Below are 20092 nucleotides of genomic sequence, written 5' to 3'. Positions count from 1 at the left end.
ACATCAAGTCACACCTCTCTTTCCTTGTGTTTCTCCTTTTCAGATGTACATTAATCACGTCATGTATTTTACCTGGGTTTATTTCAGATTCTTTGTGTACCTCATCTTATGCATCATTGTACGGCCTTTCTGCCGATATGTATATCTACCTTTTATATGTCATGTAACAAATGTTGTATGTATTTTTATGCTTGCTAAAAAACACAAATCTTGTATGGACGCCACAGGGGGCTCAGCCTCTCGGGTCGCCCGCTACCTTTCTGTCTGCTTTTTATCTTATAAACACCTGTCGAGAATAATAAAGCATCAGTCTCGTACCTCTGACTTTCCTTGAAGCTTCACACTGGTGACCCCGGGTCAGGGACAGGTAGCGCGGTTTTGGCCCAGCCATTAACGGACTAACTATGGCCGCACCCTATCATCAGAGAGTCTTTAACGGACTAACTGCGGCGTAAAGTTTAGGCCTCTGATAGCACCCTGCCCGACGTAAACCGTGCCATTAATGGACTAAATACAGCGTACCCAAAAGGGCGCATTTTGGCACTTCGTTCGACCTCTCGAACAAATCAGCACCATTAACAGACTCAATACGGCACATTTTCCTGCGTTTTGGTGCATGAGCAGTCAAGATGTCAGAGGTAGAACCTCAATGCAAACCCATGAGCATCGTCTGCATGCCGCTCTCACCAGCAAAGCCAGACACAGTCAAGTTTCCCCTGTTCTCGTGCCAAAACACACCATCATGGTTCTGGCGCGCATTTTCGCATGGCGCACATCTCAGACGATGCTACAAAATCAGACATAGCCATGACGGTGCTCCCAGAAGAAGTATTCAATAGAATCTCCCCCTGGCTAGACGCGCAACCAGACAAAGTCTCATAAACACACTTAAAAAACAAACTGATGAATTCTTACTCCATGCCCGTGTCTGAGAGAAAGCAGCGCGCATTCGACCCGTTATCCCAGCCCCTCGGAGATGCATCACCCAGGGAAGCCTGGGACCAGCTGTGGGGGTTAATAACACTCCCAGGTCGCGATGAGAATGGGAGGAAGAAAACATTAGATCTGATAAAAGCTATCTTCCTTCGGCGCCTCCCGCAGGAAGTGCGGCGCCAGATAAGGGATGCAGAGAACTGGGACATGGATGCCTTTGTAAGAGGTGCATAAGAAACGAGCAGGTAAAAGTTACTGCTGGTTTATTACAGATTCAGGCAGTTTATATAGCGGCCGACTGGCGCCGAACCGCGGAAGACAATGACATTGAGCATGACCTGAGGTCAAAAACAATTAACAATAATATACGGCGAACAAGTACAATTTACAATACGAAAACATACAGAACTCCAATATGGATACAGTCTTGATGCCTGCGAATAAAGAAACATACGATACATAATTTGTGACAGTTGGACAAATACATATGAAGTTGAAATGGTAGAAAATGTGTGACCTGGCACGTTAGGCGTGACGAATTGAGTGCGAAGAAAGTGGGAAGTCGCCAAAGAAAACTTGCTCAGCGGAGACTTAATTAATGACGCCTTCGAAGCACTCCGCTGACGTCGATGTGGTGACTTTACACCTTAGGCGACGATGCCCAGGAACTATACGAGGCCACCAAGGCTTCGACACACATCGCTGGCCTGGGAGCCTGCAACTTGTCGGAGGAAGACGGCGACGACGACGACAGAGACATCAACACTGTGTATAAGAAGAAACCGCAATTCAGAGAACACAGGACATGGCCAAACTGGCATGGTGATTCTACCATAGGAAGTTTGGGACCAACACCAGAACCTGCGGGCTTCCGTGCTCTTTCACAAAAAACTGCAAAGGCGGCCACAAATAACAGCTGTGACCGCGAAACCCTTCTCCCCCTGCCCAGCAGGGTTTTTCATCACAGATGAGATCTCCAAACGCCGCCTGCTGATTGATACGGGGGCAATGCAGTCGGTTTTCCCGCCATCCAGGGAAGGTTTAGAAAAAATACCCGACTTACTACCCTCCCTCATAGCAGCAAACGGAACTCCCATCCGCACTTATGGCACAACGACCCGGGCTATCTCAATCCTGGGGCACAGATCCCACTGGACTTTCGTCATAGCGGATGTTAAGTTCCCTCTGCTGGGTGCGGATTTCCTAGGGCACCACAGACTCCTAGTCAACGTCGCCAGACAGCGCCTCCTCGACACAGGGACGTGCCATCCACATCAGCTCTCCACCAGACCCAGAATGCCCTCCATATGCTCCGTAGCCCCCAACAGCTACACGTCTTCCTACAGGAATTCCCGGATGTGTTCAAACCAGAACTGCGACAGTCACCTGGGGCTTCGGCAAAGCATGGCATCTTCCACCACATCACTACGACGGGCCCACCAACCCATGCCAAGTTCCGAGGCCTATCCCCCCAGAAGTTACAAGATGCCAAACGGGCTTTCGCAGAAATGGAACGCATGGGCGTTTGTTAAAAGGCATCAAGCCCGTGGGCGTCCCCTCTCCACATGGTAAAGAAATCTGACGGTTCATGGAGGCCCTGCGGGGACTATCGGCGCCTGAATTTGGTAACAACACCAGATCACTACCCCCTCCCTAACATGCAAGACCTGACAGGCACCCTCCATGGAGTCAAAATTTTCTCCAAGATGGATCTACTAAAGTCGTACTTCCAAGTCCCTGTGCATCCCGACGACGTCCCAAAGACTGCCATCATCACGCCCTTTGTGAGCTACACATTTTCCTATTCCACCTTCGGTCTCAGGAATGCAGGTGCCACCTTCCAGCGCCTGATGGATACCATCTTGGGAGATCTTCCCTTCTGCATCTGCTATGTCAACGACATCCTCATTTTTTCCAGGTCCCCAGAGGAACACCTTCGCCACGTCCATGCCGTCGTGAAACGCCTGCAGGGCAACGGATTAGTTGTCAGGTTCGACAAATGCATCTTTGGGAAAGAGAAAGTAAACCTCCTGGGCCACAAGGTTTCCCCAGCAGGAGTGTGGCCCACCGCCTCTAAAGTATAAGCTATAGAAAATTTCCCAGAAACCCAAACCATCAAGGCCCTTCAGGAATTCCTTGGGATGATAAATTACTACCGGCACTTCATCCCAGATGTCGCCCACACCATGTACCTCCTGATGTCAATCCTGAAGGGAAAACCGAAAACACTAACGTGGGAAGCTCCGCAGCAGCAGGCATTCAATCAGATGAAAAGGGCCTTCTTCAGTGCCACCACCTTAACTCACGACAAGCCCGCTGCTGCCCTCAGGTTGACGACGGACGCCAGCAACATCGCCTGTGGTGTAGTACTAGAGCAACTGGTGAACGACATGCCCCAGCCCTTGGTCTTCTTCAGCCACAAGTTTTTGCCAGCCGAGACCTGCTACAGCGCCTTCGACAGAGAGCTGCTGGCTATCTACCAGGCTGTGAGGCACCTCAAGTATCTGCTGGAGGGAACCGAATTCACAATCCTAACAGATCACAAACCCTTGGTGCATGCATTTGTAAAACAGGAAGACACCTGGTCTGCAAGGCAACAGCAGCACCTAACCACCATCTCCGAGTTCGGTTGCACCATCAACTAAATCCCTGGAAAGAAAAACCGAGTGGCTGATGCTCTGTCAAGAATAGAGATCAATTCCCTTCACCTCGGCATCGACTACGAAGACCTTGCAAGGGAACAAGCAGCGGATCCGGCCACAGCGGACTACAGGACAGCAGTGACAGCCCTCAAGTGGGAAGACATGCCCTTAGCAAACTCAGACACAACTCTCCTCTGTGACACCAGCACAGGCCACCCACGCTCCCTGGTGCCCGCATCGAGGAGGAAACAAGTGTTCAATATCGTCCATGGCCTCTCCCGTCCATCGGGGCGCACAATGGCACGCCTCACGACTGACAAGTTCGTCTGGCACGGCATCAACAAGGACGTCCGCCATTGGGCAAGGAGCTGCATCTCGTGCCAGACAACCAAAACTTCCCATCACACTGAATCCGGGATTGGCGATTTCCCTCAGCCTCGTCGGCGGTTTGGCCACATCCACAGCGACGTCGTCGGGCCCCTTCCGCAGTCGGGGGAAGCCTGATACCTCCTGATGATCATAGACCGCTCCACCTGCTGGCCTGGAGCAACCCCCATGGATGAGGCATCAGCAACATCATGTGCAGAGGCCCTCCTCTCCAGTTGGATAAGCCGCTTCGGAGTGCCGGACAGCATCACAGGGGCCCTGCCTTCCTGTCGGAGCTTTGGGTTGCCCTGGCATGCCTGATGGGTACAACTCCACAGCACAACGGCATACAACCCTGCAGCGAGCGGCATTGTCAAGAGGGCGCACCACTCCCTTAAAGCAGCCCTCATGGCACGCTGCACCGATGAAAAGTGGAAGGAATAGCTGCCCTGGGTCCTGCTGGGTCTCCGCACTGCACCGAGAGCAAATGGTGACACTCCCGGGCCTGAGAAAGAATACGGGGAAACACTGGCCGTACCTGGAGAATTCTTCCTGCCGACGGCCGACACCCCCCTCCCGAGGTTGAGGGAACTCGCACAAAGGTTCGTGCCCTGCCACAAAACCTTCACCGACAGAACCGTCACCTACAGCCCACCCGCCTTACACTCCTGCGCCTACGTCTTCATCAGGGTGGACGCTCACCGCCCGCCCTTAACCAGGCCCAACAGAGGGCCCCACCAAGTCATCAGGCGGGCCAGCAAAGCATTCCTCCTCGACATCCATGGGTGGGAGGGCTGGATCACCATCGACAGGCTGAAACCCACATCCCTATTAGACAGCGAAGTTAGCGAAGAAGTAGGCAGGCGCCCCAGAGTTCCCCCACAATACCTGCCTGAAGGCACACCCGCTTCCACACCAAAGCAGGGCCCGGGATGGCCCAGAAAACGCATCCAGCCGTCCCCAGGTGTCAGCTCCACCCTGCGCCCTCAGTTCTCCACAAGCAGGGGCCCGCTCCGGCTGCCTCAGCGCCTCCATGATTAAGATGTTTCATCCAATAATTGCTCCTCTAATTATTGTCTTGGGGGGAGTATTTGTAAGGGCGTCAAATCGCACCTCTCTTTCCTTGTGTTTCTCCTTTTCAGATGTACATTAATCACGTCATGTATTTTACCGGTCTTTATTTCAGATTCTTTGTGTACCTCATCTTATGCATCATTGTACGGCCTTTCTGCCGATATGTATATCTACCTTTTATATGTCATGTAACAAATGTTGTACGTATTTTTACGCTTGCTAAAAAACACAAATCTTGTATGGACGCCGCAGGGGGTCTCGGGTTGCCCGCTACCTTTCCGTCCGCTTTTTGTCTTATAAACACCTGCCAAGAATAATAGAGCAGTTACGGGCTGCACTAGAAGCAAGAGCCCGTGCTGGCACAAGGCCAGCTAAATCTAAAACAACATAATAGAGCGTCAGTCTCGTACCTCTGACTTTCCTTGAAGCCCCACACAGACACCAGTGTACTGCTGGTGCCAATATTTGAGGCATCAGATTGAGGGCATTCCGATGACTTAACTAATGCCTATCATACACTAGCTACTTTGACTACCTGTAACATAAATGTCACTTAGAACTCAAACCATATAGCACACTGGCAGAGAGTGGGACCTTGAAATTGGAAGTAGTTGGGTTGTTTTTGCGATCATGTTTAGTCTTCCAATAGATGAACCAGAGGGTAGTCCAGTCTATCCTTGCCACGAATGGCAGTGTGACAACTTCAAGTAATTTCAGTGGGAAGGACTGGATGATGTGGCGGCAGTGGCTCAAGTGGCTTTACTCGTAATGCCAGAGGCTGATGGGCTTGCCTTCTCGAATAGGTAAGTAAGTGTTTGTCGCTCTTGGGGTAGACTGTAATTTCTATGAACGGCTACACGAGAGAGTTTCTGTATGTCAGAGTGGGTGGTGCTTTCTTGAACTACGTAGAGGTAAGAAAATATCCAAGGAATTGTTAATGAACAGTTGACATACAGGGCGGGTTTTAAACCTATTTGATCAAATTGGGCCACGCGCCTTAAGGGGATACCGCGCCAGAGTTACTGTTTGAAGCCGTTTCTGTATTCTCAGAGGAATAATCCGCTACCGAAAACATGAAATAAAGAACGGGTAAGTAGCCTATTATTCCTCACAATATTATGCATACTATATTAACAGAAAATTTTCACTTGGAAAATTATTTTTATATTAGACAAAAATATCGTCTTAATTTCTATCATTTTCTGAGCAATTCCTAGCACCGGCCCTGTTTTTTTTTACATAATGAGAAAGGGAGACAGCAAGTGCAGTTATGTAGTAGGCTGTACTGATTTAGGTCGATGGGTAGTAACAGTTAAAGGGGCTGTGAGGAAAAATACTAGAAAAATGCTAGAAACTACTACATTGCCAGAGTATTCAGTACACTGACTTCTAAAGCGAAGTGGGCGGTACTGGGAGCCCTAACTCCTACAAACTACAAACTAGGAATTCCCAAATGATAACAAGGCCATATGAATAGTTTTGTTTCACTTGCTCGTGAAAGTAGAACAAGGAACGATGAACTAAACCATTTCCATTCCAGCAATGGATTCATAAAAACCCTTCGAAGAGTGGGCTACAGGAATCACTTGTAAGGATCCTTGAATATTTTCCTGTATGTTAAGGACCACGTTGCAACAGAGTAAGGAAAGAGGGTAAACAACACAGAAAAACGAATTCCAATAAATACGTCTTGAGACTAGAGAAAAAACCAGGGGAAACTCGAGCAATTCTGAATTACAGGAACAAGAGGGAATTATTACAAATTGAAGTCCCGATCTCGATCACCCTGATGCTCTTCAAGAGAGAATGATCCTGCTCACAAAGAAAACTACATGATAAAGGAATGTGTCAAGTCTTCAGTGACAGCAATAATAATTTGTACTAAGAAAAAAATACTCCAAATTTACATCGGGTAACACTGAAAGATCCTAAAAGGACCATAATGACAGTGTCACAAACAAATGACATATACCGTACACAAATGGGCAAAGAATGTGACACATTGGTAATTGATATTGATAAAGACCAATAAACTTACACGGTAAGCGGATCTGCCTTCCCATTAAATGACTGCCACTTGTTGTAGCCAATAATGAATAAAACATTTCAGCAATTCATGCATAAAAAACACTTAGTAATTTCGATCTTAAATTGATGCCTAATATTTTACCCATTAGAAAGCGAATTAGCACCAAAGTCTCTCATGCCTAACTCTTTCCTTACAGACTGTGGCCAAACCTCTATTAATGAATTACTGTTACCCAGTTTTGATATTTTTCGACTTCCCGCCAAAACACTGAAACTACCTGTCCACTTTTAAAAGTTTAAATGTATGACATCGATGAGAACATCATTCCTGCCAAATCTGACTACCGTATAGACTATAGAGTTATCTATATCAGATTCATAGAATAAAGTAACATTACCCACTCCTCCATCAAGGATTTAAACGGGAGTAATATCAATTGAACTAAATTCATGAATAAATGGCCACTCGACCACATATCCAATAACCATAATAAAGAGGTTTTCAGTTACAATTCTTTGTGGATCTATGTCAATTTGAATCTGGTGTATAGGAAATTCGACTGATTATCTATTGCTTTTTTACGAAATTCGGTGTCATCACAACTTATAATGCTGTGAAATGTATTTAAGATTTACGATAAAAATTATTAACAAATAGTTTTCTAGTTTGTTAGTACATTATTGGAACCTACTATCAGTGTTGCCAATTTAGCGCTTTTCGCGCTAGATTTGGAGCGCTTTCAATTATTTCGGCTCCCAAAAATTTTCGTTTGGCGCTGACGCCTTTTTTAGCGCTTTTTAAGGAAAGAGGATTTCTACATTAAATAGTATTCTTGCCATTAAATATGGATTGAAGAGGCGCGGGCAATTTTGCTATCAATGTGAGCTTCCAAGTGATGTTGTCAAGAAAACGAAGTCTCGAAGCTTCGGAAAATGAAGCTGCAAATGACGACTTTATTGGAATGTTAGAAAACTTCTAAATTTAGCAGAACCACGTATATAATCTTTAATTAATGATGATCAGTACACGTAAGTACAGCATAAGCTTTGTTAATTACGGTTCATTAGTTATTCGGCGCTTTTTCAGTGCACTGATTAGAAAGTCTAGCATCTTTTTGGTGCCTTTGTGATCCACTTTTAGCGCTTTACTGCCATATCGAGTTGGCAACACTGCCCACCACTCTACGGCTGAACACTGACAGTGCTGCCAGGTACAAAGAAATTTCCATGTTTTAGGGAAATTCAGTCGGCTACAGGGAAACAGGGAAGAAATTTGAAAATACATCATAAACAGGGAAATTTCAGAAAACTAGCAGGGAAAATATAGGGAAATTTGGAAAATCTAGGTTTAAGTTATTTTCGTTTGAAATATGAAAAACATAGCTTTTTTATCATTTTCGTTTGGAATATGAAAAATATAGCTTCTTATTTTCGTTTGAAATATGAAAAATATAGCTTTTTTTATTATTTTCGTTTGAAATATGAAAAATATAGCTTTTAAGTTGCTATTTTGCTTTGTGTGGAGAGAGAGAGAGAGAGAGAGAGAGAGAGAGAGAGAGAGAGAGAGAGAGAGAGAGAGAGAGAGAGAGAGAGAGGTCTTAGATCCAGAAAGTATTTTAATGAAAAACGTTCCTTCTGTTGACCCTTTAGCATCACATTTCCTAAATTTAGTCCCTGAAAACCAACTCAACGAATTAGACAGGGAGTGGCGTCTGCTTAGGAACACAGACTTAAACATCATGCCGGGAATGGATGCTTTTAAGTTTTGGGAGAAGGTATACACTGTGAAGAAAGGTGACGAAACACCTTTGTTTCCACTTGTTGGAAATTTCATGAAAAATCTACTCTGCTTGCCTCATTCGAGTGCAAGCGTAAAGAGAGTTTTTTCACAAGTGAATTTGATGAAAACCAAAACGAGAAATTCACTGAGCACCGAGACATTAAATGGCATGCTACCTGTTAAGAGAACATTTGAAACCTCGTCTTCTGAAAACATGGTAATAACACGTGCCCAACTGAGACTGATGACCAGTGAGATATATATATATATATATATATATATATATATATATATATATATATATATATATATATATATATATATATATATATATATATATATATATATAAACAGGGAAATTTAATCAGGGAATTTAGGGAAATTTTAACAGGTAGACCTGGCAGCACTGACTGAACAGTCACACGGCAGTCTCTCTGCGCGCCGATACTTAACGCCAGATGGCCCGGCAACTGCCTTGTGTCTTGGTTCGTTGTCCTTGTATTGGTTACTGAAGTCCGCTCTCCTTTGTGTTTATAAACCCCTCTGTATGTACACGTAAGTTAGTTTCAATTGTTTTACATGAGTTACAGGATATTTTACTGCCTACATAATGTCGGGTATAGGCAGTACTGCCGTTCATGTTAGTTAGCCATCTTAGGCCAGTCACAGGGTCAGTTTAGTGGAAACACCCTCAACGCCGGCAGTTCGTTCCCCTCAGGGGAGAACCAATGGTATTGTATCGGTAGAACTATATAGGAGCTCCGCGGCGGCGACTGCCTTCTAACTTAACTTTTTCTACAGTTTTTTGGTTGCTGATTATGAATTTACCTCAAATTTTTGGCGCTCAAGTGTAATTAACCCCTGAAGTCCATCTAACAAGGGGTGTCCATATGCGATCTTCACAAGACAGAGTACGGGTACGTCTGTTTCGAACGGTTCATATCACGTCTGGCAAGTGCAATAACTTGTTAACGTATGGGTACCCAAACCCCCGGGCCAGTACTAAACACGGCAAAGGGACATTCCATGTGGCCGACAGCAAACATGTACCGCCAGTATCAGAACCCCTAAAAGTGTAGAAAAAACCAGTTGAAAAGGTAAAAACAGGCACGGAGCTAATACTTAGAAGTTGCCTTTTTATTTTATATTCATTTCATTTTGGACTCATTAATATAATTTCCGTATAACTAGAGGGTAACTGCATCGATATTACCTTGGAAATTGATTTTGTATTTTTAAGTAATGGCTTCGCACAGACCGTATGGAATGGTTCCGTGAATACGAAAGTCATTAGGGAGCCCTATGTTCAAGAAGGGATTGGTTAAGGAAATCTTTTATTAAAGGAACCATACTAACCTAACGTACCCTGATCTAACCTAACCTAGTAGGCCGTGTTACTTAGCAACCCCCCAGTAAAGGAAACCATTTTTTATCAAAATTTCCCCTATAATTCTGTGCATGCACAATAGCATTCCAGGATGGCCAGCATACAAAAACATAATCAGTTCCGAGGTTAATTACAGTTAACCAAGAAAAAATAACAGTAAATTCTTGATAAGCAACCAAAATACTACAGGGTAAGTAAATTTTAAAGGAAATACCTGCAATGGAGCTATTGTTTAGTTCTACCATGATTTTTCCTATACTTTTAGTGTTGCTGATGACAGAGGTGGTGTTTGTTGTTGGTAAATTATTATTAACCCCATGTCTACCAAACATGGTGTGGGACCCTTTGGGAACACGGGGTTTTGGGTGGGGGAAATTGCTGGGAGAAAGATCGGGCTGTTATGGAATGGTTCCGCACATGCACAGGTTATTTTTTGTATCTTTTATTTAGAAAAATACATTTTACAGTTCACTTTACTATTCAGTACATATGCAATATATGTAATTTAAGTAAAAAATAAACAAATATGTCACAATATTTTATGTATATAAATATACTTAAATTTACTAGGTACATACATATACACATATCCATATACTGATAGTATACATACTCATTATAGTATACACACTTATATGTATCTGTATATATTACAACTCCAGATAACTACGTGTAAAATGAGAATTAAAGTTTTTAAATGATTTACGCAATACATACCTATTCCTATATATACTTTCTCTTGCACAGGTTATTAGGAAGCCATATGTTCAAGAAGGGATTGACTAAGGAAACTTATAAAAGGAGCTATACTTACCTAATGTAATCAAACCTAACTTAACCTAGCAGGCCGTGTTACTTAGCAGGAACCCCCTAGACCCCCCCGGTGAAAGAATATCCACTTCTTACCAAAAGCTCCCCTTTAACACTGCGCATGTGTGTTAGCATTCCAGGATGGCCAGCGTACAAAAACATATCAGTTCTGATGTTAATTACAGGTTAATTAAAGTACAGTTGACCAACAAAAAATAATGGTAAATTGTTAATAAGCAACCAAAATACTATAGGAAAAGTAAATTTCCAAGGTAATACCCGATGTGGAGCAACCCCATACTTCTGCCTCATTTTCTTGTGTTTTAATGTGTGATGAGAACACTTCTGATGTTTGTTTCGTTTCCAAATTAGTAATTTTAAGAGAGTAGACTCCATCCTTATGTCTTGCAATTCTGTGGATTACAGTGGGGAACTGGAGCTTTTTGGGTGGGGGGAAAATAAAGCAAGTGAAATGCAAGGACCATCTTCCCATGGATAGTTCTCATTCAGGTTAAGGTAAGCTTATGAAATTTGCAAACTAATATCATTCACAAGGGTAAGGAACGGGTACCCTAGATTAGGCTAGATGAGGTTAGGTGAGAATGGTTAAGTCATTTGCGAACAAAACAAACATCAGAACATTCAAAGCACACATTAAAACATAAGAAAATTATATTTTAAAGTTCAAAATGCATTAATGATTTAAAGTCTTTACCAAAACGTAAGGTTGTGTATGATACATTTTCTCACTGCAGTCAGTATCCATGTTTGGTATTATGTTGCTTTGATAGCATCTTTATATTGGAGTGTTTAAACCCTATTGCTTATTTACCCATACCGAGATATTTAGTCTTTGTTCATGTTCCAACATTAATATCCTTGGGGCTGGTACTAAACATGGCTTTTGTGCAAGTGGGCCTGGTTTTAAAGCAAAAGAGTACCTCAAGTACTTATCAGACTGCTAATATTGTTTCATGTGTATTTAACCAGTGGTAATGATGCAGACCACTTATTTGTGTATCCCTGACCCATCTGTACTGTTAAGGACCTCAGCTACAATGGGTGAATTGCGCCAGTAAAAGGAGCACTTTGAGACAGTTCTTAATAGACCAATCTCCCAAGAAGAGGATATACCGCCTGCTCAGGAAGATTTAAATATTGATGAAGGTGAGATCAGGCTAGAAGTAGTAGTTGAGGCAATAAAACAATTAAAGAATTATAAGGCATCAGGAGAGGACAGTTTATTCCCGGAAATGTTTAAAGTGGGGGAGGGTAGATTAGTATTTGTCCTGAAGATATTATTCAATGAGACATGGGTGTCATTGGAAGAATGGTGTGTCATTAAAGTTCCAAAGAGAGGAGATCCAGTAGGTGTGGTAATTGGAGGGAAAACACTGTCTCACCTGTAGCCTTGAAAATTTTCGGTAGAGTATTGTTGAGTAGGTTGGAGCCAGTGGTTGATGGTATTCTGAGGGATGAACAGGCCGGTTTTAGAGAGGGATGGGGTTTCAGTGATCAGATCTTCATTGTTAGGCATTTAATGCAGCAAGCTCATGAAATGAGAACCTTGTTAAGTCTTTGTTTTGTTGATTTTGAAAAGGCCTTTGATAGTAATTCGAGACGGACTATGGAAAAAATCATGAGGCATTATGGAAAACAGGAAAATTTTGAGAGGGTTGTTATGAACATGCGTGAGGGCACATCTTGTAAAGCGATGGTTGATGGGTGTTTGAGTGATCCATTTGAACTTAAGTCTGGTGTGATTCAGCGTGGCATTCTGTCTCCTCTGTTTGTATTGGTCATAGGTTGCGTTACGAGAAGAGTTAAAAGAGAAACAGATGCAGGTAAACTTTGGGTAGAAAATGGGAAACATCTTGACTTAGATTATGCTGATGATATACTGTAGTTTTGATGTGCGAGGGACCAGAAGAGATGCAGAGGGTGTTTGATTGTCTAGCGAGTGAAGGTTGAAAGGTTGGTGTGATTATTAATAGTGGAAACCTGAAATCATGAATATGAATATTGAAAATGTGCAGGATTGTCTAATTGAAGGCATGGTTGTAAAGCAAGTGGCTAAGTTTAAATATTTAGTTACTTATTTAGATAAGAGTGGTTCTCTGAACATAGAATTTATGGAAAGATTAAAAAAGGCTCATCAGGCCATGGGAATGCTTAAAAATATATAGAATAATAGCAGTTTTTCTTTGCATACAAAAATCAAAATTTATAAAGTAATGGTCAGGAGTATTTAGATTTATGGGCATGAGTCATGGTACAGTACGTTGACTTCAGATAAATTCGTAGCATTTAAAAATAAGACGCCCAGAAGATTATTAGGAATTAATTGGAGGGATAGGATATCAAATAACAGAATTAAAGAAGTAACGGGGGTGCAGCCGGTCATTGAGTATGTTAGGTTCTCACGCTGGAAGTGGCTAGGCCACGTGTATAGAACACGGAATAGTACAAGACACACCGGGGTGGGTTGCCCTTGGTACAAGAGGTAGAGCTGGGCCAAAGGAGACGTGGTTTGAGACAGTGAGGCGGGAAGCAATAGATGAGTGTTGGAGAGATCTGGAGGAGTTAGCCCAGGACAGAATGTGGTGGTATGAGTTCTTTGAGGTCCTATGCATCCCCTTGGGTGCCACAAGAAATGGTCAGTTGATAAAAAAAAAAAATTATTAAAATGCAAGGAGAGTTAGTATTAGGGTAGTAATGCATTGCATTTTCACTTGAAATTTTGAATTTCCAATTGCATGACATCCTCAGTGGAAACTGTTCCACAGTACAACAGTTTGAGGAACAAAGGACCTCTGGAAATTAGAAGTTCTACAGCAAGGCACATTTACTGCACATTGGTGCAGCTGGTCAGCAAATCTGGTTGCTCTCGGCAGGAAAAGGGGATCAAGGATCAATTGAGAATGTGAAAGATCTGTTAAAATACAACTTATGAAAAAGTGACAAACAAGAGACCATCTGTCTGTGGTCCAAGTCATAACTGCTGATATTAGGAAACAAACCTACCACCACGAACCACTCTATCTAAAAGAGATGAATTCTCTGGCAGAAGCAGACATCCATGCTGGAAGCACAAATGACTTAAAACAAGTTGCATTGATTTTATCAGTTATAAATGCCTTTGTACAATACCTAACTTTTAGACGGCATTTGCTGAAACTTTCACGAGATGCTTCTCAAAAGTAAGATGTGATTCAAAAGTTACATTCAGCAGAGTCCTATTGACTTGGAGGGGAGGATGGGGGTGGAAAGTCTGTACAAGATCTGCTAATCAACAGTATTTTCGGTTTATTGGAGTTCGGCCCCATACCCCACTGGTTAACACCATTCACCAATCCTCTCCATGTCCCGATTGAGACTAAGGGCAGCAGCTTTTCTCATAAATGGAGACTTTACGGCACCCACAAGTTTACCATCATCAGCATACTGAGTGATCTTGTTTTCCAAACCAACAACCCAACAACCATATCACATGTACACATTAAAAATAACAGTGGGCTAAGAACACTGCCCAGTGGAACTCCAGACACAGTAGGTCTTGGTTCGCTAAAGATCCCATCAACAGCAACTCCTTGCTGCCTACTTGTAAGGAAATCTTGAAGTAAACCTAAAACACATCCACCCACTCCAAAGTTCTGACTTTAAAAAAAAAGTGCCTTGTGATTTCCTAAATCGAAAGCAGCACTAAAATCTATTTTGAATTACTCTACACTCAAAACCCTTATCAAAGTTCTCTTGCAAATGGTATGTCAAATTTATAAAAGCATCACAGGCACCTAACTGCTTCAGATATGCATATTGACTCTCAGCAACAATCCTTTAGATTCCACATACAGTACTTGTATAGTAGCCTAACCCCTAATGGACAGGAATCCTCATATGAGTACAGAATCTGTAACAGGTTTTGGGTGATGGACTGGAATCCTCATGAGTAATCATATTTTGTGCCATACTGTTTGAATAAATTTAGCGGGAAAGATGTTCATAGCACTTCAGTGGGCCATAAGTGACTTATGACAACTACTGTATTTAACTCAGCACGGGAGAGACATCGAACAGTATGCCTTGAGATTTCATAGGGGGATGTACTGCCTCTCTCCAGCTCCAGGATGTCTTTTTATTTATTTGCTCATAATTATACCGATGGATTGCTGTTGGTTTTAGTTTTTGTTTTTTCTGATAGTATCTCATAAATATTTTACAACAAATATACTCAGAATTTGTTACTGATTTTAGTCCTTCTCTGTTACGATATTGTGTGAGCTGTAATTATAATTTTACAAAATAAAATAAAAAAATTATTAGAAAAAATGTGTATAAGTTGGTAAAATTAACATTTATATGAATGTCCTGTAATAGAGGCCCCACACAGGGTTGTAAATAGTCACTTTCAACTTCCTGTGGAAGGTAGGGAAAAATTTGTAGAATTTTTTTTCTTGTACCATGTGCATTTGCATATCTTCCTCTTTCCATTGATGGTTTTTTTCTTAAATTGGCCAATCTTAAAGTTTTCCGGGTCCGGTGGTGTGCTTGATATATATTTAGCCCATCCCTTAAGGGTTAAAAGTAAGTTTTTCTGCAACTTTGGAGAGCACAGGGAGAATAGACATTGACCTGTAGTTACTGCAGTCTGCAGATATGCCGTTCTTTGGAACTGGCACTGTATTGCTAAGCTTACACTCATCCGCAAAGGTACTGCAGTGACATAAAAATCTATGGAATCTACCAATCTTGGAAGGCAGCACACTAGAAACTTTAAGAAACAAAGTGAAGAAACTATCAGGATCTTCTCCACCTAAGTATCATGATTATAAAGAAGGACCGGCTATGTTTTACCGAGGCAACCCTGCGTTTGGCCAGTTTTCTAGTCAGAACCTACCGCTAGATGGCAGTAAACTCTGACAAGAGAACTTCCGGAACAGTACACAACAAAAATGGCGGACAGACGAAAACTGAAGCTGGTGGTTGTTAGTGGTCATTTTTACACAATTCTGATCACAGTTTCGCCAGGGCAGACGGCGCTGCATGCTTTATCCACTTTTTGACTGATTCTTGGTAGGCACGTATATTCTGGCAAGAGGTCATATTGTGCTGCGCGCACTAGCCACAGGTTACAAGAGGGGAAATTGTACCCCTAACACCTAGTTATTGACGATCTACTATCCTAACCAAGAGAATCCTACCATATCCCCCTTATATTATATAAATAAAAAAAACACGTATCTTATTCGAAATCAGAATTGTCGGACCAATCTGGCAAGTCGATTCTTCTTCTTTTGGTTTTGACCACGGGCTGTTCCGTTTGTATGGCGACGTCCTGTGTTTTTTGAGTGTCGCTGGAATCAGGACGTATTTTCCTCGGCGTGGACTCCACTTTTCATCAGAAACGCAATTCATTTTCATTGTCATATAATTTCACCAAATCAGTAATAGTCACTGGGTTTGCAGTGGCAAATTGAACATGAGAGGAATGAGAAGACCCCTTGTTAACTGTTTGAATTCTGTGCTAGAATGGTCAAGCTGGGTCAGGATCGGGTAGGGTCAGAGTCGAACTACTTACCTGTGCGGACGGATTTGGATGTAGCGCAGTTACCCAGATAAACTATAAACTACCCATAAAGAATATTCTTAACATCCCTAGGGCAAAATGCAGATTTTGCAAGAATAGGTTCAGGATGACAGCATCAGGGAGAGGGACATCTTCAGCTGATTGCTTTGCTTCAAAAGCTTGATGAAGCTGTTCAGCTGTTAGTAGTGAAGGATTGGAAGATGAGCCTGACCCAAAGATAGATGATGCCAATTTGGTCCACCACCGAGTAATTCCTTCAAGTTTCCTTTGTAAGGAATTGTTATTTATGTCAGCAATATGATGAATTCTATTCGGAGCACGGCGAGACTCTACAAAATTGGTGTAATTTTCATGTGAATGATTTCATCTCCATGTGTTTGAATTTGGTCTGTTTGTCATGGTAAGCTCGTCGACATGTATCACCAAACTGTGGCTGGTCAATTGCCCTGAATTTAATGACCTTTCTAGGGACACATATTAAATAGCCATCAGCATATCATTTAGCTTCTTGGGATCTAGATATGAGATAGCATCTGACATATAAAAGTGCCTGACATACTTCAATAATGCAATCCCAATTGACTCTAGATTTCAACCAGACCATTTTTCCAATGATGGAATTAGGTATACTGATTGACAGATATGTCCATCTGAATGGCACAGTGATTGTAAGTACCTATATACTTTGAGACCTTGGACTTCACAATAGCTGGAACATCTGTGAATATGAAGAGTAATCTGTTACCAGAAATATGCATGGGTTCCTCAGTTAGCTGGACAAAATCGGAGGATGCATAGAAATCGAGCAGACCGGCCATGTTGATTTGTGGAATTTTAATTAAGCCACTTGCTGTGCTTTGCATTGCAGTCTCCACAAATAACGAACGAAATTTTTGAATCCTGTGAATGAACCATACTAATCCTCTCCAAGAGACAGTCGTCCTGTCGATATTTGGATTGTTGTAAACAGCAAATACATTTACATTGTAGGACTTAGTGAAAATAAAGAAAAAAAAAATTCATGGCAACTACACTCTTAAGTTTTTCTGACTGTAGGTCGTCTGGACTTAGTGTATACGACCATACCTTGCGCATGTGGGTTGTTATGACAATAAATAAAATCTGGGCCATCAAACCCTGGGATTTAAAACTCAACCTTTGACTTGTCACTACTTACAAGTGTCTCAGATGAAATTATCAAATTGTAGTTAAGACACTCGGGAGATCAAGAAAATTTGACCTTAAGCCCCAAATATGTGATTTAAGTACTCTGGAATTTTTCTTACAGTAATTACAGGAACAGATCCTAACTTAACATCAGACTGATTCCCCAGTCTAATCTAACTGTGAAGGCAGTACAGGTACCACAATTCCATCTGCAGACACAAGCTAGATTTGCATCTCTGCCCTCTTCTTTGGGAGAGGTCCAGTCTCAGCTTGCCAGGGACCTGTTAGGACTGGAGTGGCATATGCCTGTAGACCCCTTGGAGGTCGAGTTGAAGAGGGACTTTCGAGAGATCAGAGTTCACGTGAACGCATTACCAAGGAAGCTTCCCTGTAGAGGCATAGTGCCATCAGTACACCTTACACAGTGTTTGCAGCATCCCTACAGCCACTGGCTGCTCATACTTTTAGCTTTTTACTTTGCTTAAGCTTTTTACTGAGTATGGAGTAATCGACACCTCCATGGAAGAAAATTCAAGCAATACTCTACAGTATTTAGGTTTGCAGAATACAGGACTAAGCACTTAGTAACCTTCAGTAAAGTAAATTTTATATCAAAGGCATCTTTTTAGGAATTATTTTTCCTTAAAACCTCTCATACTAACCATTTATGCATTTATACTTTTCCCCCCTCCAATATTAGCCCCTGTAAAGTTTTTGTTGTATCATGATCAATATTTCCTCTTAGCTCTGGTCATTAGTATTGTTACTCAAAGATAATTTTGAAAAACAGGTCATCATGATAAAATTGTGGGTATGTGCCAAGTTCAGTAAAGTACTATATTCCACAAAGTGGAAAGGAAAGTAAATGTTGTGCAGTAGAATAGGATATTGCTTGAGCCTTGTCGTATGTATCAGACTGGTTAGAAACAGTCAGAAATTTGTTGTTGAAAAGATTTTAAAACTTGAAATATAAATGCCCTAATTTTTTCTTCCAGATGTTTCTAACTGCCTTCACATGCAAATTCCAAATGCCAGAGGTGGACGTGGAAGTACAGGAACTTCAGTGGGAAAGGATGAATTGAAGCAACATTAAACCAAACCCTACAACTAGGGCAGTAACTGTTGGATCTGCCTGTCATAAGTATAAAGATACCTTAAACAAATTTTTGTTTTCAAAATATTTCTTGGAAATCTAATTGCTTGTTAGATTTTAAAATGAATAATAATTTTGAATTGTTGGGTAGTTTGTTGGAATGTGGAATATAGAGTTTAATATAATCTAACTAAAAATCCTCCTAAGGTTTAATAAATTTAGATAACACCCAGCAGCTTGTCTTTTATGATGGAAAAGTAAGATTTTGTGAGAGAGTTTCTGTAAGGCTAAAAGGAAACGATAGGTGTGATGTAGTGATAAATCACCTGAATGGTTAATGATTTTACATAGAGTAATGATTTTAACATAGAGAGTAATTACCAGTGGCAAATTATTTTAACAAGACCACATGACTCGCATTCTTCAAGGGAAGACAGTGGCTGATGAAGATTGGATAGGGTTAACATGATATTTGAGTGGTCATAGATTTTAAACACCAAACTCCTCTACCAGTATTGTGTACACTTAAAAAATCTCAAGGGTCATTGGAAACAGTATTTCTTGAATTGGTAATTTTTTTGTCTTGAATAGCTGCAGTGTTGCTTAATATTGATAGAATTCTGGTTAAAATGTGGTATTGGTAAGCTAGAATAGTTGGGCACAGTAAAATCTCTTGAATAACAACCTAAAGGGTGTTGAGGCTATGCCATTATATGAAAGTTTAATTATATAGCCAATTTAGTTTAATATCAACCAACCCATTTTTTCATTCTAGTTGTGTATGAAAATTTTTCCTAGCCTAACCCATCCAAAAAAGGGATTTTGACAGAGGAAAAATCTATTTCTGAGGAAGGTCCCGTGTCACCCGGTGAAATTCCATTACAGCACGAATTTCTAGGTATAACCTTGCTAGATATACCAGAGAAAAAGAGCTTTCAGGAAAGCTGGGGTTACTACCCCCAGTCGAGCGTCTTCTTGGAAGGCGTCGGTATAAGAAGGGGTGAGTGAATTACCACTACCACGGAAACCTACTCGAAAGATCGCTCCTTATCAAAAATCCCGAACAGAGCGGTGAGCCGTTACAGCCCCCACACCAAACACCCGCCAGGACGGCGACACCAGCGCCACCTACCTCATTCCATGCTAGCACTAACCCCAGACTTGGCATGTGCAAGAGGGAGGGGGAGAGTACTAGGTGATACAGGGGAGGGTCACCAGACACGGG

At 42.0% G+C, this 20092-nt stretch overlaps 1 protein-coding gene and 1 long non-coding RNA gene across 2 annotated transcripts in view; both read left to right on the top strand.

The window, feature by feature from the left end:
- Positions 1 to 1941: 1941 nt before the first annotated feature.
- On the top strand, positions 1942 to 3017 carry LOC136836997 (uncharacterized). The gene is made up of 2 exons (XM_067101527.1): positions 1942 to 2501; positions 2852 to 3017. The coding sequence occupies exons 1-2, from the start codon at positions 1942 to 1944 to the stop codon at positions 3015 to 3017; spliced, it is 726 nt and encodes a 241-aa protein (XP_066957628.1).
- A 6235-nt stretch (positions 3018 to 9252) lies between these two features.
- The window catches only part of LOC136837079 (uncharacterized), a 29268-nt gene continuing 18428 nt past the window's right edge, over positions 9253 to 20092 (top strand). The window contains exons 1-2 of the long non-coding RNA XR_010852579.1: positions 9253 to 9378; positions 18770 to 18915. This is a non-coding gene — a long non-coding RNA (uncharacterized lncRNA). The remainder of the gene's footprint in view (positions 9379 to 18769; positions 18916 to 20092) is intronic.

The sequence above is a fragment of the Macrobrachium rosenbergii genome, chromosome 57 (assembly GCF_040412425.1).
Source record: "Macrobrachium rosenbergii isolate ZJJX-2024 chromosome 57, ASM4041242v1, whole genome shotgun sequence".
Classification (NCBI taxonomy): domain Eukaryota; kingdom Metazoa; phylum Arthropoda; class Malacostraca; order Decapoda; family Palaemonidae; genus Macrobrachium; species Macrobrachium rosenbergii.
Note: the sequence above shows the minus strand (reverse complement) of the source record. Positions and strands in the feature narration are given on the sequence as shown.

Bases quoted from the DNA above. Each gene is read 5' to 3' on its own strand.
- LOC136836997 (XM_067101527.1), top strand. From the start codon at position 1,942: ATGCAGTCGGTTTTCCCGCCATCCAGGGAAGGTTTAGAAAAAATACCC. The intron at 2,502-2,851 runs GTAAAGAAATCT...CATTTTTTCCAG, and splicing joins GGGCGTCCCCTCTCCACATG to GTCCCCAGAGGAACACCTTC.